Raw genomic sequence first — 25,158 nt, 5'->3', positions numbered from 1 at the left:
TCCTGGTCCCCGAGATTCTGGGCACCCTTCTCATGGGGGGAGGGGTTCCCATGGTGTCCTGTTCTATGAAGCAGCAGCTGCCGTATGCATCTTGTGGAGGAAAAAGTTTCTTTAAATCTTTATTAATTGCTGTTTGGCTAGATGGGACTGACAGCAAAAGCAACATTCCAAGGTAGTCAACACTAGGATCAGAATAAGACTAGGCACTTGGAAAATCCCCAAAGGATGTATGGGCTGGCACAATATGGGAAAAAAGAGTTTATTTTCAATTTTTTGTTTGTTTGTTTCAAGAGGGGTCGATTTCATTGAGAAAAGAGAGGGCAGTATGATTCCAATAAATCTGTGTTCTAACCATTCTGATCTTTCCTAATCAGGGTTTAAAATTCCAGAACCAAAGTTCTTTTCAAACCCGAGTCAGGCTTAGGTATCCACCTGTAAGAACGGTATATGAGCCAACACCAAAAGGAGGAGATTACATCACCCCTTTCCCCTAGTTCCTCTTTTTGAAATTAGATATGTGTGCTACTGAAGGCAAAACAATGAGCTAGGTCCCAGAGAAAAGTGAGGTGCGGATGGGAGCAGGAGTGCAGAAGGGAGGGGACTACAAAATGTTAAGTACTTGGGGGGGGGGGGGGTAGGCAGAAATAAAAATAGACCAGTAAGGGAAAACTGAATGGAAGAGGTTCGTTTGTTTATTTTAACAGTGTTTGCCATTCCAGGAGGCTTGCTGAAGCTCTTTCTTTCAATGGCTGGCCTTGGACCAGCATTTGAAAAGTCTTAGATCTTTGGAGAGGAAGATTTGGACAACAAAGTTGTTTTATCTGGGAGGGTCACTAGTTTACTCAAGAGTTCCAGGACTTTGGTTTTGATGTTATTACCTTGGCCCGAGTGTCTCTGTCCCAGGCAGTCCTGGCTATATTTACTGACTTAGGAAACAGGGGGACCTGGGAGGGGGCTTCTCTTCGCCCGCCGCGGCCATGCTTCGCTGGATCACCGTGTTACCTGGGCCCCCTGAAGACAAGAGGGACGGCGGCCAGTCAAACATGCTTTAAAGGTCCTATCTCTCGACACTCAGAAGAGGGAAATAACACTTCTCTAACTCACTCCCCAAATAGACGCCGCCGTGGATGTTCTGCCAAGGAGTGATGCGAAAGCGTGTTCCAAAGTGAAATGTAAGCTTGGCGCGGTGCCCAGCCCGCGGCTGGATTCCGCACAGAGCTGGGGGCTGGCGAAGCGAAGGAGCACATTTCTCTCCATGTGACTCTGGGAGCCAGGCAGCCAGAGCAGATTTCTTTGTGTTAATAAAATGTGATATCTAGACTGTACACACAGGCAGCCCTGGGAAAACGTGAGCCAAAGGGAAGGACCCGAGGAAACCCACGGCCCAGGCTGAGGAGGGGCTGCAGCCGCCGGCAGCCTCGACTGCACCGCGGCCGGGCCAGGCAGGTGCGGGACGAGCCGGGAGTCAGAGGTGGAAGGTCGTGCCAGGCGCCTGCGCGAAAGCCGCTTAAACACCAGATAATCTACGGAGGCGCAGCGAGCATGTCCTGAGCAAAGGCTTGCTCTTCCTTGACGGACCAGAGACCAAAGTCCTTCACGGGCACTTTCTCAAGATGTGGAGTTTATCCTGGACTCGAGGCTCCTCCCCCCACAGCTGAGATCACTCCCAGGACGGCAGGAGGTTGGCTCCCGGGTTAGGCTGTGTATGCTCCAGGCTGGCACATGCCTTGCTTCTGTGGGCCACTCCTGCCTCACTGTTAATGTGGCCTCGGCCTCCTTTGACCACAGGAGGTAGCCACTGCTCACGGACTCAAGCCTGCGAACCCACATGTTTGGGGGGGCCATGGGTGGGGGTTCACAGGGAGGAAAGGGAGGGTTAGGGCCCCTGCTCGCTGAGCCTCTTTCAACACACTAGATCACTTCCTCTCCAGGACTGTCAAAGGTACTGTGCCCTCTAGCCAACTTGATCTCCCCAACTTGGAAGCTACCGGGGGCACAGCCAGAGCCCTGAGGCCCCAGGAGATGTGCTGGAAGTTGCGGGACTTGCCGGGCCTGCAGACTCCTCTGGTTGAAAGGAGTGGAAGGTCCTAGAAGACACTGCCGCTTAGCTCCCTCCCTTGCAGCAGCCCAGCCCTCAGCCTCCCGGAGCACGGGGTATGCAGTCAACCAGAACCAGCTAATTGCAGGGCAGCTGAATTGATGAGCGCCTCCCAGGGCCAGGTGAGCCTTCACCTTGGTTAATCTGCAAACTGGTTAATCGGCCTCAGGATAATTGGAAGTTAATCGTATGCACAGCCCAAGTGCAGTCACTGGAAACGGCAGGAAACCACAGCAGCGGAGGAAGTCAGGTCCACGTTCAGTGAACCTGTCGCTTCTCCAGACAGTGTTCAACCTCGAGCCCACTTCACGCGTGGCCCCATTCATTCCTGCAACTGACCCTTGTTACACAGCGACCCTGGTTCCTGGGAGCACACAGTAAGTGCTCAATAAGTTGCAGTTATTATTAATCCTTTAGTGTGGTCGAGGTGGTCGACCCTGTGGTCCCAGGTGGCTCTAGTGGTAAAGAACCTGCCTGCCAATGCAGGAGACATAAGAGATGCAGGTTTGATCCCTGAGTAGGGAAGGTCCCCTGGAGGAGGGCATAGCAACCCACTCCAGTATTCTTGCCTAGAGGATTCCCATGGACAGAGGAGCCTGGTGGGCCACAAAGAGTCGGACACGACTGAAGTGACTTAGCACGCACACAAAGCATGCATAGTGTGGCTGATGGGTTTAAAGTTAGGAAGTTAGGTCTCCAAGACATTTGGCTGGGGGAAGCACACTGGGGGAGCTGCAAAAATCACTCTACTCTCTCCCCTGAGTGTGCTTTACAAAAAGGAAAATCTGAAGAGTTTAAACACCGCTAGGAAAGCATATCAAGAGCATAAAAACATCCAGCACATTCCGAAGGGGAAGAGAAGTAAACTTCAGAACTGCTAACACGGATACCTGAGGGTCATCCTCAAACCTACACAGGTTGGTAAATTCTCCATCTTTCAGGTAACAGAATTTGTGTTTTCAACGTCAAGAATCACAGTGTGCAGCGTCCCGAGGGCCCAGCCTCCGGATCCTTCCGAGGGCGGCGTTTCCTGGGTTTCTGCCGCCGCGGTCCACCGGCCGGTGCTCCGACGGCCCGTGCTCCGCCGTGCGTGGCTGCCTCTGGAGGCGGCGAGCGCCCCGGTCTGCGCGCCGAAGTTTCCATGGGAATCTGATGGCGACCGCTGGAATGACAACTTCCTTCCACCCTCGACGCCAGTCCAGTGACCATGGTACAGAATCGACAGATTTCCCTTCTTCCATCCTGAGACACTAACCGGAGGAAGCCTCCTGCTGAGAGCGGGCCAGTACCTGCCAGGGACTTGGATAAGCACTTTCCCAGGACGCCGGGAGCAGCACTGGCCCGAGCCCTTGACCTTCTGCCCACTGCAGGGACAAGTCCTGAAGGATCCTCCCAACCCGCTCCGTCGGGACAGCAAAGACCCGGCACAAATAAGGTCCTACCTCTGCTGGGGGCAGACATCCCTAATCCATCAAAGAGCTCTTTCCACTGAGCCCAGACCAAGTTTCAGGCTTTCAAGACATTCCAGGCACCTCCTAATCCATCAGAAGCAGCTGGGATGAAACTGGCTGCATGGGAAGTTCCTTCCATTGGAAACCCGGCCACCCAGAGGGGCAGGCCAGGGCACAGCAGGCCGCGGCCCTCCAGAGAAGCTCCATCAGAGCTAGCTGTGGGCCTTGGGGTTTTCCTGCTTCTCTTTTTAAAAAATTGTTTCTCTGGCTAATAAACCACCACTAAAAAAAAAAACCCTCTAACCCTTGGAGCAGTGATTTCAGCCAGAAAACTTGCTTTCAGGGTTACTCTGGAATGCTGAACACCAGAGAGAAGTCAGTAGTTCCCATTCAGAACGGGCTGAAGACCAAGTTTTAGGAAGCAATGAGCTTTAATGCTGTGCCTTTCCCCCCTCAATGGTGTCAAATAGCTTTTGCTTTTCAGTTTTACTCTTTGAATGCTGTCATCCTTTATGAGTAGCAGAACATCAGACTCTCAATCTACTGACCAGCTTAGGAGTGGTACCATCACCCTAAGAAAATTTACATTTTTTGCACCAGAAGTTGAATATTAGTCTTTCAGTTCATAATAGCCTTATAATACTGGGTCATGGAGCTTAAAATAGCACCCGTGTCTGATAGATAAGAAAACTGAGGCCTTCAGAGATTCAATGACCTGTCCAGAGACACACCACCCATTGATGCAAACCAGACCCAGAACCTCGACTGTGTGTGTGTGCGAACTCACTCCAGTCGTGTCTGACTCTCTGCGACCCTATGGACTGTAGCCCACCAGGCTCCCCTGTCCATGGAGTTCTCCAGGCAAGAATATTGGAGTGGGTTGCCATGCCCTTCTCCAGGAGATCTTCCCAACTCAGGAATCAAACCTGTGTCTCTTATGTCTCCTGCATTGGCAAGTGGCTTCTTTACCACTAGTGCCATCTGGGAAGCCAGACCCTAGATTAGCTGATTCCAAACTCAGTGTTTTATAAATGGCCTGCCCTGCAATTATTGCTATGTATTTTCCCCTTTGCCATTTAAAACCCAATGGAGATAATAACACTAGCACAACTTATACTTCAATTTGAATTTAATTTGCTCAGTTTTCTAATTGGCTGTCTTATATTTATTTGTAAGTTAGAAAAACATAGATTATTCCCATCTTACAAATGAAGAGGTGAAACCAAGAGAGGCTGATAAACCAAGAGAGGGTAGTCTTGGCACAGCTGAGACCAGACACTAGATCTGTTAGTGTATCTAAAGAAGCACCACAGGCTTGCAAAGACTCAGCCCAGCAACTCAGAAATCTAACAGTGAGCCTCCAGAACTCTGAACTACAAGTTCAAAACATCCTAGAAAGTGGTGTTTAAATACCAGATTCTCACTCTGAGTTAACACTTACTGAGGGACAACTCTCCAGATCTGTTCACTAATTGGCCCATTTAATGTCATTTAACCCTCACAGCATTAATCAAAGCTTGTTATTTCTGCCTTAAAATTATTTAATCCTGATCTCCATGGTTTTTGGCCACTGAGATAGGTCGACATTTATTTTTAAGCGGCTTGTAATCAGAATGGAAAGACAGATGAAGAAAAGAGAAAACGTGCTTTGGCGATGGATCCACAAGAGCCAATGCTCCTGGGAGCAGAGTAAATTCCAGAAACCAATTTCATTTCTAGTATGACCTGATTTCCTACAACCCCTTACACTAAATGCTCAGCACCATCCTGGCCTGAACACATAATGACTATGGCCATGATTTCATATGCGTTTAGTTCATTTAAACTTAGGAGCAGGGTGCCTAGTCTTTTATAAAAGCTCAGAGGTATGTGACTGGAAGTGAAAACAGGCTGAGGGAGCTTTCCCTGAAATCAAACTCGCCTCCCAAGAGGGAAGTCTTGCCTAGTTTGATGATGATGTACTTTGTCATCCTTAAGACAGGACTGCTGTGCCTTGAAAAGGTCTATCCTGCCACACCCATGTGTATAGTACACTCTGCACTGTATCAAGACCCATGCCAAGAAGGCCAGATCGCTAATCCGGCTGAAAGACAAAGTCACATCAGGTTAATCCCAAGTCTTAAATTAATTGACTTCTAGTTCCCCTCTGTGTGAAAACTATTTTCACAAATTTCTTCCAAGTAATTTACTTCTGTTTTTTGGGTTTCCATTCTATTCTGACAGAAGGCTCTATCTGCCCTCTCTGGAGGCACCCTCTGCCATGTTTTTATCTTGCAGGGAGGGTTAAGGAAATGTTTGAGAGTTGTGCACCATGGGAGCAGAAAACTAGGGCTTTTACCATGGAAGCCCATGGTCCCACGTCCTCCGCGCTGCACCCCGCTGTCTCCCAGTCCATGACCCAAAGGTGTCACCAGAAAGGAGGAAGAAGCACCAGTCCCCGATCCTGTAAGACACTGGAAAAGCTGGAGAGCATGCAGAGAAAGAATTGTCCCATTTCCCCCGTTAAGTCTCTCCAGGTCTTCCAGGCCCAGAGTCAGAGGATGGCAAGGTGGGTGGAGACGGAAGACACAGACCTACCCAAGGAAGACAGCATTTATTGTTACAGAACCACAAACAGGGCTGGCGGGGCGTGGGGGCTGGAGAGCTTCTCACTGAGGTCAGTACAGAGGGTGCTCCCAGCTTGGGAGCATCCATCACCCTTTCTTCCCTACAAGAGGCAGAGAGCGTGGCTACAGCAATCACTGCTGGCCATGATTGCTCCAGCACAAAACCTGTTCCCGCGATGGAAGTAGGAAAAGAGAAAACTCGTCATTGCAGAACAAATGAAAGTGGTGACGCCTACCATTCAGACTGACTGCTGTTCTGAGTGCTTTCCACAGAGCACCTCGTTCACTCCTCCAGGAAGCACCTGAAGCTGAAGCGGGTGTTCACCATCCCCACTCACAGAGGCGAAAGCAAAGGCAGAAGGGTTAGAGAGCGGGTCAGTCTTGGCTCTAAGATCTAAGCCAGGACGGGAACTGTACCCACACAGTGCTGCCCATCAGTGAGGGGAAAGGAAGAAGGAGAGGAGTCTGCTCCAGCGGGTGATGAGTTCATGTGGAAAATCCTTGCATGGCATCCTTTTTGATGGGATGAAAACGAACAAAAGTGCTCTTTTGGTTCCATGCACTTGTATGAAAATTTAAGCTCAAAAGAGGAAACTTTAGTAGATGGGGACAAGGTGGGGGAGGGCAGACACAGACAAACTGCCACAACTTGGTGGTCACACTAATCTGAATTACTGACGCAGCTGAATGAGAGAAATTCCTTCACTCCTTGCTGATACATGCTGTGGTTAAGAACATCAATGTACAGACACAGAGAAGGCCTTTAAAGCCTGTTTAGTACTCAAATAAGTTCAATGTGCCTTCTAAAATTCTATTTGCATAATTAATGTTTTTGGTAATATCTTTACAAAGAACACAAAGATACAGATTTCAGTTTGATCAATGCAAGATCAAATGATCACAAAATGTGAATCAATGCAATGTTATTCCCAAGTAAGCTTGAGGGTAAAAAGAGAAATAAGTAGAATGTAAGTAAACTCAAATTGCTTCTTTACACTTAATTTTTATAATACTGAAACTTCCTTTTACTTTTAAACATCTAAGGAATCCAATAACTAAATATCACTAGGAGACCTGATATGTCTGGATTAATTTCATTTACAATGCTAAACTATTTTTGACCTGAATATAAATATCATTTTAAAATTCATTCAGGTGTTACTGGTCATTTGAAATAAACATACTTTAGATTCTATGAGGGAAAAAAACACACAACTTCCCTGGAAAACAAGTTAATAAAAAGAAATCAATTGTGATGAAATGAATTCTACCAAATCCCTATGAAGTTAGTTCTACAAATTTTCCTTTTCCTATCCTCAGAAACTCTATCAAGGCTTTATTTCTATCTTTACATTTTATATTATTTACTCTTTCTTCTATAAATCTTTCAGTGGCATTTGGCCTCTAAAAGCAATGTTATTCGAACTGGATATGAGATCTCCATCCTATTTTAAAAGTTCTCTCTAGTAAAAGCCTCCATAATCTCCTTCCGTGATACTAACTAAGCCCACAGCACAATAAATCCATTCTAAAGTGAACTAAGTCTTCTGATCAATCCTTTGGGCAGACCAGAGTTTGACTCTGCCACCCTCCCTAGAATAACTCTTCCTGTCTTGGGGTATTGAAGTATCTGTTCTGGGTAATCTGATGACTGCCTATCTAGATGATCTTGTTCATCTGGTTTACAGCCTTGATTCCCATTGGCCAGGGCCTGGTGGCATCCCTCCCCAAACAAACCTTCACTCTGCCTGTTCAATTCAGGAGGCATGTACTGGGCCTGAATGGCCAATCTCACTTAACTCTTTCCATTAAGTGTGAAGACACTTACAGAGCGGCAGCAAAGCTTTCCTTCTCTACTCCACGGCCCAAGCGTGGGTTCCCCAGCAAGGACCTCCCAGCAGACTGCTACCCAGAGCCAATTACAGAAGAAAGCACTGCTGTTTCCCACTCAAGAAGCTTCTGCCAAGGCGCTTATTTCTGCTGATCCATTTATGCAACCCCACTGTCTAAGAGAACATTTTGTCACAGATGATTTAGTATTGCAGCTCCCTGGAGCATCTTTCTGCCAGCAGTGTGCACTCATTGTTTTTAGGAATCCAGGGTCTCCCAGGCAAGATTTGAGACAGAAAGGGGCTTAATTAGCCACAAGTCGTCTCTTATTACAAGATCCCAAATTCCAAAGCATTCTTCCAAAAATCATTAATGAAAAAAAAAAAATCCTAGATTAAACTTCTGAAAACAAAACTTTTAGGAGATCTGTCTGACAATGGAACTGCCATTTTTCAGAACAGACAGTGAGACTGGATTCCCATTATGAGCTGGATGGTTAGGAGCTTGAGACAGTAACAATACTTGTTAAAGTCAGAAAGGAAGGAAAACATTTTTGGGATTTTCATATTAAGTCATGGAGTGTGTATCCACCAGAAGCCAATTTAACAGAAACAAGTACTGTATAGTTTTTCCCCAACAGATGCTTGATTCTGCCAACACTCCTGTAATTGTCTACTGTACATAGTTGGAGGTGAAATTGCACACACAGTTTTGTTTTTTTTTTCCTTAAGTGAACTGACTTGGGTTATGGCAACTCCTCCTGCTTTCTGTAATCTTGGCTTGATCTCAGAGAACACTTCAGGGGTACCTGAGCGAGCTACTTCACGCAGGTGCCGTTCAGCAGCCCCCTTCCCTCCCCCAAGAGTCCGTCTGCTCCCACAAAGTCCTTTTCCTCCAGCAGCAATTCAGCACAACCCCCACCCCACCCCCAGCCACCTGATCTCTGCATGGCATGCAATTAATTCCGGTTTTCGGGGGAGAAGAGAGCCACAGACACAAGGTCAGGACTCAAGAATACACAACTGTAATAAGGATTCTTTTGTCTCTCAGGAGTAAAATCACTAAGCTGGCCAAACACTCGCCTAAGTGTTTTAACCTGATATTACTGCTGCAGGTAATCCTTATAATCAAGTACTACTTGTATCACTGGAGCCTTCCCTCCCTCTCTCTCACAATCACACATACACATACACCAAAAGGCACAAAACCCACACTCACAGAAAAAGGTTTAACATATTTGTTTGCAAACCCAGTAAGCTTTATAATATAGAGGCATTTTAAAGTCATGAATGTTAACGGATTGGGTTTATTAAAATCTATTTTTATGCTTCTGTGAGATCAGGCCCACTTTTGGACTTTTTTAAAATTCTAAACTGTTCACATCCCTCAAACTCTTTTCTTGTCAAAGAGGGTTTCCCCCAATCACCAAAATTATGGGCTTTATAAGTGAAACTTAAACCCTGTGTTTTTGAATTACTTTCTCTAGATCATTAGAACATTGTGTTTTGAAAAGCTGTTTGATGTTCAAGGAAGAGTGTTTATTTTCCAAACAACAAAAATACGGAAGTGGAAGTCCCGGTTTGCCAGAGGAAACTGTTGTGAAGTATCTAAAAATGTTTCAAATCCAACCTTGAACCCAAGAGGGAACATCCACATGCCACTTCCCCGCTCAGAAACCTTCAATGGCTCCCCCCTGCCTCCTGGACCAGGTTCAAGCTCAGGAGCCTGGCGTTTACAAAGCTGCCAGCCTGGCTGGCACCTGCCTCTGCAGACTCATATTCCTGCCTCCTTCATGTGAGTTTTCTGCACCAGCTGAACAGGATCGACACCCTGCTCCCTGGACACCCATGGACATTCCCACCTCCATGCTCCACCACCCCATTGCTGCTCTCCATCTCTGCTCCTCCAGCACCAGGAGACCCGGGAAGGCCTGACTCCTTAAGAAGCATCACCCCCAGGCAGCGGCTGCTTCCCTGAGATCTGGCAGCCCTGACGGATGGCACTGCCCCCACATTAATTTTCAGAGGTTTTACTCATTTTCAGGCTCTTTCCCCCTCCTCTTTCAGTAGATATTGGAGGCCTCTGTGGACTCAGCTTTTGGTCTGGAACATGCTAGCTTGTTCTGTCACTCATTGTTTCACCTAAATGTTCCATCTTCCCTACTGAACTCCCATCTCCTTGAGACCAGCAGTCCAATCATACCCTTGTCTGTCTTCCCCGGGGGAAACACAAATCCACAGCTGATGCTATTGCTGGGGATCATCCACGTGCCCCCAGCTCTGACAGCTTCCTCTGTTGCCCTCTCGTCTTTCTAGTGTTGACAAGAGGAAAGTGACAGGACTGATTGGGGTCAGGACTGGCTTATTATGGGAGGCGCCATGGGTCAGGGTTGGCTTACTATGGGAGGCGCCGTGGGTCAGGATTGGCTTATTATGGGAGGCGCCATGCTGGCCTTCATGGACATCAGAAACCTCACATCAACCCAACAAAGATGTTACTTTGCAGATAAGAAGATAAGTGTGTGGAAAGAGTCAAGATTTCTCCATTAAAGGACCTCTGGGGGGGAGGCGGAATCATTCTGGAATGCTTTTGGAAAGTCCTGCTTGTAAGCAGGAGGATGGACTAGACTTTCCTCCTTTCCTGGCGCCCTAACATGCCTGTATGGTTTCTTTACCCCTGAGTTCACTGTATTTCCTTCAAGTGGGATTCTTGCCTATTCATAAAAATTCACAATAGTAACATTGACTGATTGATTTGCTAGCCATATGTGTCACGGAGAAATCATCTACTCAAGAACTTCTTTGGGCCACGTTTTGCTCATCTGATTTTCTTTTAATCTCATGAGCAAGGAGGACTGAATAACGGCTACAGTTAGCGATACAAGGTTAATTAAAACTCAGAGGTGAAGAAGGGAGTGAGCAAGACTCAGCAGAGAAGCAAAGAAGAAATGCCAACTCCAGAGGCCTTAACTGGCCGGGAAGGGAGAGGTATGGAGACTCCCCAGGAACCCAGCGAGAGATGAGGTCCTACTATGAGAGATGAGACGAGACGGGAATGAGGACGCCCTCAGAGCAGCTGTGACTGGGCGTTTGCTGTGGGCCCGTCACCGTGCCAAGTCTTCTCCAGCAGTCCTTCAACAACCCTAGGAGGCACGTCCAAGGATTTCTCCGAAGTTCCAGATGGAAAATACAAAGCTCACACCGTTTAAGGGACATGTCCAAGAGCATGGGCGAGCATGGCAGGGACGGGACTGACACCAGGTGTGCTTGTTTGTGGGATCCTGTGCCCGACAAGAGTGACACGCTGCCTGGATGACCCACGTATCAAACACAGGTCATCCTGATTTTGGACATCTGAACGGTGAGCCAGCAAGCACCTATGTTGGAAGCACATTTCAGTTTATTCCAAAACAGTAGTTGAGTGGTTTCCGGTTAAGACATGTGCTGGGGGCACACCAAACAGTATAATAAAGTGGATATGACCTGGCCCCAATATTCTCGGCCCTTCCCATCACAGAACCAAATGCAGGCCCTGCACCGCCCCGTCCCTCTCTCGTTTATTCTCTTCCAAAGCTTTTTCAGTCTTAATGCTTCCACTGCCACCCTCCCGCTTCCCTCCATCTTCACTGCTGAGACATAAAAAATGATTCCTGGGTACAAGTGATTAGTGCTGGTTGGCGGGGAGGCTTCTGCGAAACCCAGTCCATCACTGTTGTCTCTCACCCTCTGGCTCTCTGCTCCGGGATGTTATCTCAGCCCCCTCCTTCCCACCTCCCCCGACCCGTTCTTCTGCTCTACCTAGTTCTGTCTTTACACTGCTATTTTTCTCATCTGGTAGACACCGGGTTGAACTGAAGAGCCTCTGCCAAGCTCCTTGGCAGGAGCTGGCCTGCAGGAAGCCTGCCCACCGCAGCAGCGCAGAGCAGACAGTGCCTCTGGGCAGCTGGGCACTTGGGGTCTGGCTAGGACGTGGGGCAGAGCAGGCTTCCCTGGCATGGGAACGGCCCTCCAGAGCGCGGCCTTCTCGTGCCAGGGTCAGGGTCAGGATTACGATCGCTCGCTGCACTCGCGGCGGCATGCCTGGGAAGGGAAGAGAGGGTGGGGGCAGGGGGTGGCAGGCGGCCAGCTCGCCACCCAGGCCGGGCGAGCTCTGTGAGGCACAGCCACGTGCCCGGGGCAGGCAGCCAGGGTCGCTGGGGCTCATGCAGGAGGGAGCTGGGGGCTGGGCACCCGGCAAGTGGCCGTGACTACACTGGAGGACATGAGGTGCGAACCCAGAAACTGCTGGGGTAACGTCAGGGAAGTGGCTCGTTCTAATCCAGAATGAGGCCGAAAAGTCAAGCAGCCTCCAGGGTATAGGGCCCGCGGAGGGTGGGGGGCAGTGGGGCCGGAACCACAAACACCCCATGTCCTAGTTTTGCAGAGGGAAGGGCGCTGGATGAAACACATCCCTAAATGGAGAATGGGGTTGGGAATAAGCCATTCCTTTCCCTGCTGGCAAGCCACGACATCCCTCCAGCTCCAAGCTCTGAGGAGGCCTGTGTCACACAGCCTGCTAACACCCCATGGGAGGGTGACTGTTTCCAGTGTCCATTCTCCCAATGGGAACACCAAGGCTTAAAGAGGTCAGGAAATGGACCCAAAGTTACACAGCAAGCCAGCGTACGTCCAGGCTGTGAACCCAAGTCCCTGGGCCCAGAGCTGATGCTTGTAAGCACCTAGTCACCCTCACTCTGCACCCCTGTCCAGAAACACCTCCTGCCAGAAGGCAAGGATGTGCAGTCCCGGGAATGTTACAGACGGCAAAGCCAAGAGAGCAGGGTGCCCCTGTCCTCTGCAGGGTGTGGTGGAGAAGATGAACTGGAACCAAGAAAAGTCTGCCTGCTTCAAGGACAAAGCTGATGCTCTCCCCTCAAGGCCTCCTTGATCCCGATGAATGGAAAGCATTCCCAAGACACGTGGGGCACAGTGCACCTCAACTCAGAGCACTCCCAACCTGCAGACGTGACGAGCATGTGAGACGGGAAGGTACATGAACTGCACACGTTTAAGGGCAGGGAGAAATCGAAGCTTCGTCTCACGGTGTCAGAAAAGCCCAAAGAACTCTGTTGCTTCAGCAGGACCCCTCGTAATTTCAGGGCCCCCAGCACAGATCTCCCCGACATGACAATCTGGATCCCATGGCGGTCCCTCCCTTCCCCATCAGAACCTCATTACAAGAGCAGGAACAGAGCAGACACAACGCTGATTCCATCCTGCCAAGCTCCAGTGGGGTCTCCCCGACGCCCCCCATCCTGCCAAGCTCCAGTGGGGTCTCCCCGACCCCCCCATCCTGCCAAGCTCCAGTGGGGTCTCCCCGACCCCCCCCCATCCTGCCAAGCTCCAGTGGGGTCTCCCCGACCACCACACCCCTCCATCCTGCAGAGCTCCAGTGGGGTCTCCCCGACCACCCACCCCACCATCCTGCCAAGCTCCAGTGGGGTCTCCCGGACACCACCACCCCCTTCCATCCTGCCAAGCTCCAGTGGGGTCTCCCCAACCACCACACCCCTCCATCCTGCCGAGCTCCAGTGGGGTCTCCCCGACCCCCCCACCCTCACCCTCACCCCGACACGGAAGGGTTTTCACTTTACTCCCTAACCAGCCTCACCACAACCCAGATTGTGCTCAGAACGGGAAAGAGAGGCTTCATAATTCTCAGCTGAATTCAGGTCTAATGGTGGCAGGACACCTCCAAGCTATTCAAAGAAAAACCACCAGAGGAAACAATTTCAATTCTGGCTTTACAAGCATGTGATTTAAAAATAACTCTGCCTTTGTCTGCTATAGATGACTTTCCCTAAAGGGACTGCTGTCCTTAAAGCAATCACTCAATTCTCAGGGCAAACTGATTCTTCTTTTTTCCGTATGCAGCACATACCTCCAGGAAAGCACTCCCGGCATCACCTCTGATAGCATCTGACATGCAAACGTTGAAGTGGTCAGGACTCTCCTGCCATCCCTACAGGCTCAGGGATGGCCAGGAAGCTGCACCTCAAATGCGTGAGAAGCCCCTTCCGATGCCTACTGCATCCAGGAACCACCACTGCTCCTGATTAAGATGTCAGCCCAGAAAGCATAGCAATAACCCCCACTGCCAGAGAAGGCTTCAGCGGATCCCTGGGTTATTTCTTCAAGGAAAATTGCATTCAGATATTTAACTCATTCTTTGAACAGACAGGTAAAAAGAAGAATAATGATGGGTGTATAAAATAGGAGAGGGCTTGGAGAGCAGTCAGGGTAAACAGTAAGAGAATTCACAGGAACACTCACCTTGTCATTCCAAGACACACTTGGGGTAAACCTAGAAATGCATAATTTGTCATCTCTTTCACTTCCCTTCAGCCACACAGGTAGCACTAATGGTACAATGCTACTGAGTATAACTCAAAATATGCATGCTGAGCAGAGAGTAGAAAACAAATATTTAACAAAATTGCTTTGCAATTATCTCCTGATTATCCTGATGTCTTAGTTTTATTAACTAAAAGTGGATAACTATGCTCTTATTAATGTTATATTTCTTCTTGGCAACTTAAGGTCTCCTGACTGCTTCAAAAGTTTTGCCATAATGCATTACAGGAGATATAAGGCATCCATGTGTGTGACAGGATCCTGAATTAAGCCCAGATGTGGCCGTTCAAATCTCAAATTGAGATCAGTAGTTCCGGGGCGGGCTGGGGGTGGGGAGAGAGAGGGGGCGATTTTGCCCTCTGGGGACATTTGGCAGTAACAGGAGACATTTTTACTGGTCACAGGTTGGGGTGGGGAGGGTTTACTGACTTCTACAGAACAGAAGGCAGGGATGCCCTCAAACATCCCACAAAACACAGGCAGCCCCTACAGCAGACTCACCTGAGGAATCTTGCTGCAGACTGAGATTCTACAGTTCCCGGAATGCTCACAGCTACCTCTGTGCTCTTCCCTTCTCAGGATTTGTTTTCCTCATGGGTTACTCGGTATTTCTATTCGGGTCACCACTGTGATTACACAGAATAATGAAGGACTTTCTCCTGTTTCAGGTTTGCCTGTGATATACCACCCATTAACTCCACCTTCCCTAGAATTTTATGTTGCATTATCACCTCTGTAAGAGCAGCACTGGGTATTTTATCTGCACTGGGTATTTTAAGAAGAGCTCTAACTTCTTTTCCTTTTTTTGTCAGGAATATCATTGAGTTTAAATGAATTGAAGAGTATTATTTATGAAGTGTGCTTCCGTTGTGAAAAAAAACATATAAGTGAAGAACTTATTTCTAGGTCCCAGTGCCCTCTTTGATCCAAGTGTCTTTAACTCTACAACCTAACAAAATGACAGCCACTGAAAGCAGGAGTCCTTTGTTATGGACTGCAAGTCTGAGTAGGGCATCACAAGTTTCTGAAAGTCGCTGATCAATATTGATTCAAATGACTTTCAAGCTCCAAAATCCCAACTCTTGATTTTTCAGTAGGAACCTAAGGGTGGAGACCCCCCCCCACCAGCATGCCTTTTGGGGGAAAAAAAACCGCAGTATTTCTACCATGGCACACATCCTATGCATGAACAGAAGACTGAGAAATAACTTGTCAACTGAGTGTAAGTGTTAGGCTTAGAACACTGCAAGCCAAAAACTATTGGTCAAAATCTCCCGACACTTCTCTGCAGAACAAAGGGTTACACACAGTACTAGTTACTCTGTGAAGGTCTTTCAGAAGACAGGCATTGGAAGAAGTGATGGAAGCTGACACAAACAGAATAATGATCATAATTGCTCTCATTAAGAAATATCTAGTGCTAGTCGTCTGACCCCTTAGACACATTCTAATTTTCACAATGACCCAATCAAACCAAAATGATACCCTCCTGCACAAAAGGGAAACTGAGGCCCAGAAAGGCTGCAGCACTTTGTCAAGTCCCACTGCTGCAAAGCTGTCCGTCTCATTCTGCAGAGCAGATGACAGAGGCGCAGCTAAGCCTTCTCACCTGGCTTCTGTGCCCTTCCTCCTGACTCTTTTCTCGCTCTGACGGTTATTTATTTTGTGGTCTGTTCCTGGGAGAACGCCCCTGTATGTCCTAAGTAACAGGGGGTCAGGCTCACATGAAAGGGTGTCTCCATAAGCTTCTGTGGCCCCCGGGGGTGGGCAGGGGCTAAGACTTCATGCTGTTCCAGGCAGCACCCTGGAAGCTATAACTCAAAGTGGGTTTCGAAGAAGGGGCCGCAGAGAGACTGAATGGGAGAGCTTTAAGTCCAATACTGGCATTCCGAGGCAGGGGCATTCTCTTCCTCCTCTGCACCGTTTCCTTTCATTTTCATCTCGCGCTGTGTGCCACAGAAACTCTACATGAGCTGAGGACACAGAGATCGGTAGAGATCTCCGGCTCAAGCCTCCCACCGTCCTGCTTTCTGGCCTCCCCGCAGCTAAGTTCCCTGGCTCGGTGACCCTCCCGACGATCTGTCCGCTGCATCTTTGTTCCCAGTTACCTGTGCAAATGAAACAGCTTTTCTTCCTGCGTGTTTTGTACGACAGGGGGCTAAAGACATGGAGACAGAGCGCCCTCACTTGTGTTTACATCTGAGCGTTTGCGGGTGGGTTTTGAAGTACCGGTCATTTCAGGTAACGTTTTTGTGCAATATTTCAACACCATTTAAAGCCAGCCTTGTAGGTTTTGATAAAAGTGGATTACGTGTGGTGAGCAGATGAAAATGAAAAAAAAATAAATAAATAAAAAGAACAATTTGGTAGGAATAGTGAAGAGAAAGACAGGATGTGATGCTGAAGAAGGCTAAGTCATGCTTAAGGTGAGACCTACTTTAAGACTCAGTTTCTCAACTGACAACACAAGCTGAAATGGATGAAAAAGATACCTGCCCCCCACCTCACTCACATCTTGTTCCCCTTCAGCCAAAAAACAATGAATACAGGCAAACCACAGCATGATACAGACAGTCCACCCAAATCATTAGCAAGGCCCTGTTATCTGTGTACTTGGGGAAGGAGGAAAAGAGACGCGGGTGAGTCAGGGGCCTGAATTATCCCAATCATTAACCGCAGGTTGGCATTCCTCAAACTGCAGTCCTTGGATCAGCTGCATTAGAATCCCCACTGGGGCTGGATAAAAAATGCATATTCCAGGCCTCAGCCAGACCTGAAAGGTCAGAATTTCTAGGGGTAGGTTCCATAGAGTCGGCCTTTAGCTGACTCTCTGGGTGATGCGCTCGCTGAAATGGGACAACCACTACTGTGGCTGAAACCCAAGACTCCCCCTTTCGGATGCACCCCTGAGGATCAAGACGTTCATGTCAGCCCCTTCCTCCCCCTTCGCTCCCCTCCTCCCCAGGGGAAGGCAGAACCATCTGGGACTTTACCTGGTCGCATGGGGCTCTGCACACAGTTCGGGGGTGGGATGCCAGGGTGAATGGGTGCGGAGGCCCGACTGCTGAGGTCCATGACGGAAGGGGCCGCTGAGGAGGTCGGCTGCAGCCCAGGAGGGTGGGGGCTGTGGTCATGCTGAGACGGGCTGGGGGGAATGCCATTTTCCGACAAAAACTCCTCCAGGTCCATGTATTCCAACTGGAAGGTATCTCCGTCATAGGGAAGGGTTTTGTCCCATAAGGTGGGCCCCAAGAATGCTGACTGGGGGACCGTTGGGCTATTACTCTCATCATCCAGCTTCTTTTCCTTGTCTTTATCCTTACTATATGCTGCAAAACAAGGGAAAATATTGGAGTTTAAAAGAGACAGTGAAAAAGTCTCACTTTTTTTTTATCACTCCTCTTTGGCTTCTGCTACAAAACTACTTTCCACACGTACCGGGGCTGTTCTCTGGCTGCTGCTTCTTGTGGCTCTAGAGTTAAAAGTTCAGGCAGGACATGGATCTCTGCCTGTTTTTCGACATCTTCCTATTTACTTTGGAAAGAAAGCACTAGTGCTCGGGACAGGGATAGAGACTGATCTAGGATATAAACAAGACAGCACAGCCCTCAGTGCATTATTTAAGGAGACAAATAATAATTTAAATCTACAGTGGGAAAATAACACCTGCAATTACATACAACTGCTGTGATTTTTAAGAAAACAGCCAATAACTAGGCATAATTTATCTTCTAGGAAATTCATTACAGTGACAATATGAGGTCATTCAGATTTAGAAAGCCAGTGTATTAGTAATGCTAATTTTGGTAAAGCAGGGACTCTCTGCCCTTCTTTGATACCCCGTATTGAGCACCTACTAACATACCTGGTTCTTTTATATGTTTCTCCCCCAAAAAATCTCATAATAAACTTGCAAATAGTGACAACTTCCATTCACAATGAAGACACAGAGGCTCTGAGGATTATGGGAGCTTAACCAATGGATCACATCCTAGAGAGGAAAGCTGAGAACTTCCCAGCCCACATGTGTTTGCTTCTAAAGCCACTGGGGTACACTGTATTTTACAAAAGGAGTTTCTTGTTTTGGTGTGGTTTAAAATACAAAAGTGTTTTCTTCCTCCTCTTCCCCAAACACTTAGGTATGATCGAACTCGAAAATTACACCTGTATGGAACCTGTCAAGAGCACAGTTACCAGAAAAGGTGGTTCCTCTGAGCATCTATGATGGAGATGTACAGCTATTTTCTACCTGCAAGAATCCCTCACCCCATTAGGTCCTTAACCAGCGCTCTGGATTTGGACAAGTCTGCTAGTCCTCAAGTGCGGGTGAAATCTGTGATTAAGCAATTTAGCTTCTGACTTTCTTCCTCACAGAAACACAGCCTCCATGCCATCCCTTCTAATCCTCTACAGTCTCATCTCCCAAGAATCTGACTTCGAAACTCCCACAGATGCAAAAGACTGCAGGCAGCACCTTCCTCCCAAGTGCCCCTCCTTAAAGGGGATTTAAGAGGGAAGCTCCGTTCTGCAGACTGGGAACCAAACCCCTCAGCTCTTGCAATGCAACAGGTTGTCCTAGGAAAGAAAAATGCGCATATGACCCAGCTGCTTGCAGTCAAAGGATCTTTTAAGACTTTACACTCCTGAGCCGCAGGGCTCACCTCACCGTTCACATTTGCTTCTGGGATACCTATGGCAGGAAACCCCCCAGCCCAAACGACAAATCCCTGGCGGCACCAACTGGATCCGGCGCCTCCTCGCAGGAACCCTCCGGGCCTGCCCCAGCCAGGGTTGCCCGGGGAAGGTTTGGGACTTACCCAGAAAGGGCTCAGGCCAGAGAAGGCTCCGGTGCGGTTACACGTGAGCCTGCCTGGCTCTCCCCTCCTACCGGGAAAGTGCGCGGCGAAGGGGGCCAGGGGCGTGCGCGGCACCCCGCCCAGGGACCACTCCCCCAGCCCACCCCAGCCCCCATCTCCCGGCCTGAAGCACCCAGCCCGGGACACCGGGCGTCTCCGCTGTCGCCTCGGGAGCTCCAAACGCTAAAACTAAGAGCTGTGATCAGCACGATCGCAAATACACCGGCTCCGCGGTGCGACCCCTGACTCGAGCCCCCGCCCGCTTGGAGCCCGGCCCTGGGGTTCACTCCCGGGCACGCGGGGCGCCCCTCGCCCCTGCGCTGGCGCTGGCGCTTTCGCTCCGCGTGTGGATGCACCTCGACCTCGGGGACGCCGACCTGTCAACTTCTGTCTCCCACCTGCGCCGCCCGAGAGGACCCGCAAGGCCCGGCTGGGGCCCCGGCGCTCAACTAGCAACACGGAATGTCCCCACGACAGAACCGTCCCCTCCCTTTGTCGGGGGAGGAGGGGTGGGGCGATAGGTGAGCACCTCAATTTCATTCAAGCGGGGCCGGGGTGCCGGGAGTGGGGGAGCGGGGGATGCTCCGGGGGTGCCCAGCGGGGCAGCCAGCAGGGCAGCGCTCACCGTCTTCGTGATGAAGGGGGAGCTTCAGCGGGTTCTCCAGCAAGGACCTGAGCACGCCGTAGGGAGGCGGGATAAAGGTGGGGTTCAGGGGAAGCGGTCGGGACATTTTCTCCATCGCGATGCACTCAATTTTTTTTTCTTTAAAAAAAAAACACACAAAAAAAACCACTCCAGCCTCCCCTCAAAATGTTGCTGAGCTTTTTCCTCCGTCCTTTGCCAAAAGTACTAGCTTTCAAGGCGGTGGAGACAAGAGAAGAAAAAGAAAAAAAAAAATTACTTATGTCTTTATAAATACATCTGCATAAAAACACAAAACCAAAAGAACTTTCGGCTCCCAGCGCAGACGACCCTCGGGGAGCGCGCCAAGTGCCCGCGGGCTCCTCCGCGGCGGGCGGGATGCTCTCACCTGCCTCGAACCTCTCTTCATGCACAACGCTCAAAATTGCGAAAAAGAAAGGAAAAACATGCAGAGCGCTGCAGAAGGCGGAGAGCCCGCACCGCCCCGGCGCGAGCGCGAGCGCGAGGCCGCGCGCCCCGCCCCGCCCCTCCCGCGCCGCGGCCGCTGCCCCCCGCGCCGGCGGCCCCGCAGCGCCCGGCCCAGCGCAGCGCCCGGCCCAGCGCAGCCGGCCGCCCATGTGCCGCGGCCGGCCGGGAGTGACGTCAGCGCCCGCCCCTCGCGCCCAGCGGCGTTCGGGGGCGGGCCCCGAGGCTCCGCCCACTGAGGCCCCGCCCACAAGCTCCGCCCCCGCCGCGAGTGTAGCGTCGCCGCGCGCGCCGACTTTCCGGAGCCTTGTGGTGCCGGCGGGCGGCGAAGGGCGTCAGGACACCAGGTCTCCCCGCTGCGGGCCGTGGGCCTGCGCTGAGGAGCGAACTTTTTCACAGTAAGAAGACGAATGAGAAATGTACCTCTTTAGTTTTCCACCTGGGGATAATTTAGGGCGTTTGAAAAATCACTCCCAGAGTGATTAGGGAGCAGCCAGTTTCGGCAATGACTGCTTTAGGATCTTTAGGGTCCAATCGAGGGTACTCTTCTAAATATTCCCCCCGGCCCCAGCCAAGTTTAGCTCCCGTTCTCTTGTCCCGCTCCCACAACCCCAGAAAAATAAGGACTTGCTAGAAGTTCAAATGAGACATAATAAAAACCAGAGAGGGAACCACAGAGAAGCGCTGTGAACTGTTTCCAGAGCTTTCAAGGCAATGTTAATAGGGATACACTCTGGCCTGAAGTTGAGTGAGGGCAGGAGAGACACACACACCGAATGGTATTTCAGGAATATTTGCTCTAAAAGAACGCAGATGACTGTGCCTGGGTTACAAAGTCTGCATGGTATTTAAAATGATTTTGTAAAAATTTCCCCAAAGTAACATAACTGTTCAAGGCCACCACAGCAGCTGCAGGTTCGTGCTTGGCCAGTTTGCCACCAGACAGGGGTGATCGCTGAGTACTGTGTGCAGCTGGGTGTGGCTTGGCTGGTAGCGCTGGCATCCAGGCCTGGGGAGCTCCCCACCCCCAACACACAGGCATCTGGGTCTTCCTCACCCTCCCTTCCCATATCTCCTCACTAAGATTAGGGTACCGTCATCTCCGGAAAAGTTTGCAAGAGTGAATGGGCACAAATTAATACAAGCTTGCAATAAGACAGAATGGTCTTTGTAAACACTACCTCTGGCTAAGAGTGGGCAGTGATTGCTATATTTAAAATGGATAACCAACAAGGACCTCCTGTATAGCACAGGGAACTCTGCTCAATGTTATGTGGCAGCTTGGACGGGAGGGGAGTTTGCTGGAGAATGGATACACCTATGTGTATGGCCGAGTCCCTTCACTAGTCACCTGAAACTATCACATTGTTAATCAGCTATTCCCCAACCCAAAATAAAAAGGTTTTGTTTTTTTGTTAAAGACTACCTCTGGGGGGTGGAAATTCTTGGTGGTCCTTCCTTGGAGCCCCTGATGGCAATTGGATGACAGGAGACCAGGTGTAGGGTGCCCTTGGCAGGGTGGCTTCTGGTGAGTGCCTTTCCCTCTCTGAGCCACAGATTCCTCCTCATTGGGCATATGATCAAGTGACCTCTACATTTTTCCTCATTTGAAAATTATGAGGAAAGATAGGTGAGATAGTGCTAGAGTGTTTCAGACTTCAACCAAATTCCAAAAACGTCAGGCTTTAAGCTAATGTCACATATATGTATCGAGCACCAGCTGTATGCCAGGGACCTATAGATGAGTAAGACATAGTTCTAACCCTCAAAAAAGTTTAGAGCCTGGCATATATGCACATTACAATATAGTTTTAAAGGAGCAAAAATGGGTAGATAGAGATGACATCTCCAAACAATCACTCAAAAATCTATTGCCTTCAAAGAATAACTGTTTTATTTTTTCTCCTCATCCTGCAATCTGGACTAGACTCATCTGGTACACTGAAATGGCCAGCCTTCTCTTCCTCTACATGAAGTGTTAAGGCTTGTCTGCTTTCACGTGGCCTTTGTGTGGTCTTTCCAGCCCTGTAGTCTGACTTCTTACATGACAGCTCAGGGCTGCCAAGAGCCAGCCATCTAAGATAAGCCCCAATCTGCAGCACTTGTTAAGATTTTGCTTGCTAATGTTCCACTGGTCAAAGTCAGACATGTAGTCAAATCTCAAGTCAGTGTGAGAAGAGACCATACAGGGGCATGCAAGTTGGGTGCCATAGTTCATTAGGAGGTCCCCAAAGTAAGAGTCTACCAAGTTATTTTATCTTAAATAAAGGCAAATAAGATTAGAGAATTTATCAAATATCATTATATCAAGATCTTCTGACCGTAAGTCCATCATGTCATTGGATGAATATATGTCCACTCAGTCATTCATTCAGTACTAGTTCAGAACAACTTGTATAAAGCTCTGGGTGCCAGGTGAAGATGTCAGACCAGAGGGATCAGGTCAGATGGCAACTTAGAGACTGGCTGGTGATATGCCATATGTAACCAATGTGAAAAGTGATGGTCTATGAGAAACATGGGCTTCCCAGGTGGCGCTACTGGTAAAGAATCCACCTACCAATGCAGGAGACATAAGAAATGCAGGTTTGATTCCTGGATTGGGAAAATCTCCTTGAGGAGGGCATAGTAACCCACTCCAGTATTCTTGCCTGGAGAATCCCATGGACAGAGGAGCCTGGTGGTTTATGGTCCATAGGATCAGAAAGAGTCGGACACCACTGAAGCGACTTAGCACACACGCACATGAGGAACACAGAAAGAATACAAGACAGGCCTGGAGACTAAAGATAAGGGAAGGGAACCAGCAAGCTTTCTCAAAACAAGACATTAAGAATGCATAGTATTTGGGGAATTCCCTGGTGATCAAGGAGGTATGGGTTCAATCCCTAACCAGGGAGCTAAGATTCCACAGGCCTCCTGGCCAAAAAATCCAAAACCGTGAAATAGAAGCAATATTGTAACAAATTCAATAAAGACTTTTAAAATGTGCTGTGCTGTGCTTAGTCACTCAGTTGTGTCCAACTCTTTGCAACCCCATGGACTGTAGCCCGCCAGGCTCCTCTGTCCATGGGATTCTCCAGGCAAGAATACTGGAGTGGGCGGCCATGCTCTCCTCCAGAGGACCTTTACAACCCAGGGATCGAACCCAGGTCTCCCGCATTGCAGGCGGATTCTTTACCATCTGAGCCATCAGGAAAGCCCAACTTTAAAAATGGTCCACATCAAAAATAAATAAATAAAGAGAATGCATAGTATTTGTACATGTGGACATCAGGGCTGCAGATAGGAAAAAGGGAATTCCAGAAAGGAATGAGATTGGTCAAGATATGGAGAAAAGCAATTGACAACTTGTGAATGTGTTTTCATTTCTTTTGGATAAACAAATAGGAGTGCAATTGGTTTCATTGGAAGGATACATGTTTTACTTTATGAGAAACTGCCAAACAACTTCCTAAAGTAGGTGACTTATTCTGCATTTCCAGCAGCAGTTGAGAATCCTGATTACTCTGAGTTCTTACTGAAATTTACCTCTGTCAGTTGTAAAATATTTAGCCATTAAAGTGAATGAATGTCTCATTGTGCTTTTAATTTGAATTTTCTTGATGACAATGTTAAGCACATTGTCATGTGCATATCAATCATTTGTATATTTTTCTGTGCAAACTGCCCAAGTCCCTTGCCCAATTTAAAATTAGGTTGTTTGTCTTTTTTATTATTGAATTTTAGGAGTTCTTTATACGCTTTGGATAACAGGTCCTTTGGCAGATACATGTGTTTCCGTCCACTCTGTGGCTTTCCTATTAATTTTCTTGACGTTGCCTTTCCATGAGCAAAGATTCATGGACTTATGGAACTTTAATTTAATGAAGTTCAATTTATTAAAAAATTGTTCATGGCTATTACTTTTGGTGAACTAAGAATCCTGAGTTTTGGAGATATTTTCTTCTAAAGCTTTCATAGTTTAAACTTTTCCTTTTAAGTCAATGACCCATCTCAAATTAAATTTTGTGGCTAGCACTGAGAAGTTGAGGCACAAAGGTTGAGGCTCTGTTTTTTTTTCTCATGGGAATATTTGATTGTTCTAGCAGCAACTATTGAAAAGAATTTTACTTCCCCCTTGAATCACTTTGGTACATTTATTGAAAATTATTTGACTGTATATTTGTGAGTAATCAAAACCTTTGATCCCCAAGGGAAAATGGATGCTTTATTTCCAAGAACAGAATAATGCTATTTCTAAGTTTCCTGGGCTCTGATTCATATCAAGCAGCAGAACAAAGTTCATCCAAGTTCAAGGCTAAAATGAATGGCTCACTTTGGATGGCTCATTTGGTTTGTTACAAGACCTTCTACAAAGCTGTCCATGTTAAGGTAAATAAGAGCCTAGAGGCAGAGGCATGGCTAATTTGTTTTTTATGTCTAAGAGTAAATAATCAAGTCTATTGAATGCTTTTTGTTACAAACGTGAATATTTTCAGCCCTCCTGTCCTAACCTGCATGTGCTTGGGGGATAAAAAGGTCAAAACTAAACATCTGTTGCATACATCCAAACAAATAAATTCTATAAGGAGAACATTTAACAGGTCAATGGCAACTCTTTAGTTGTTTCTTCAAGTAGGGAAGTATAGCAGAGGCTCCTGGAATATGGAACTGTCCTAAAAATAGAAATGACCGTAGAAGAAGGGTTTCTCAGACAACCTCTTAGCTGTCAGCACAGCCGTGCTCTGCCCTGATGGTGTAGGACTCAGCCTTCTGTCCAGCCAGTGGTTTGCAGCTGGCCTGTCACTTCAGAACTTGGGTGAGACTGAGTGTGG

General features: G+C 48.5%; 1 protein-coding gene across 1 annotated transcript in view; it reads right to left on the bottom strand.

Moving 5' to 3' along the window:
• HLF (HLF transcription factor, PAR bZIP family member) overlaps positions 1–20,347 on the bottom strand; it is a 54,635-nt gene extending 34,288 nt beyond the window's left edge. Inside the window, exons 1-2 of the mRNA XM_061142574.1 lie at positions 19,859–20,347; positions 17,371–17,706 (exon numbers count right to left, since the gene is read on the bottom strand). Coding sequence (XP_060998557.1) covers positions 17,371–17,706; positions 19,859–19,973 — 451 coding nt within the window. The 5' untranslated portion in view covers positions 19,974–20,347. The remainder of the gene's footprint in view (positions 1–17,370; positions 17,707–19,858) is intronic.
• Positions 20,348–25,158: the final 4,811 nt, after the last annotated feature.

This window comes from Dama dama, chromosome 5 (assembly GCF_033118175.1).
Source record: "Dama dama isolate Ldn47 chromosome 5, ASM3311817v1, whole genome shotgun sequence".
In the NCBI taxonomy this organism is placed as follows: Eukaryota; Metazoa; Chordata; class Mammalia; order Artiodactyla; family Cervidae; genus Dama; species Dama dama.
This window is presented reverse-complemented; position numbering and strand designations above follow the sequence as displayed.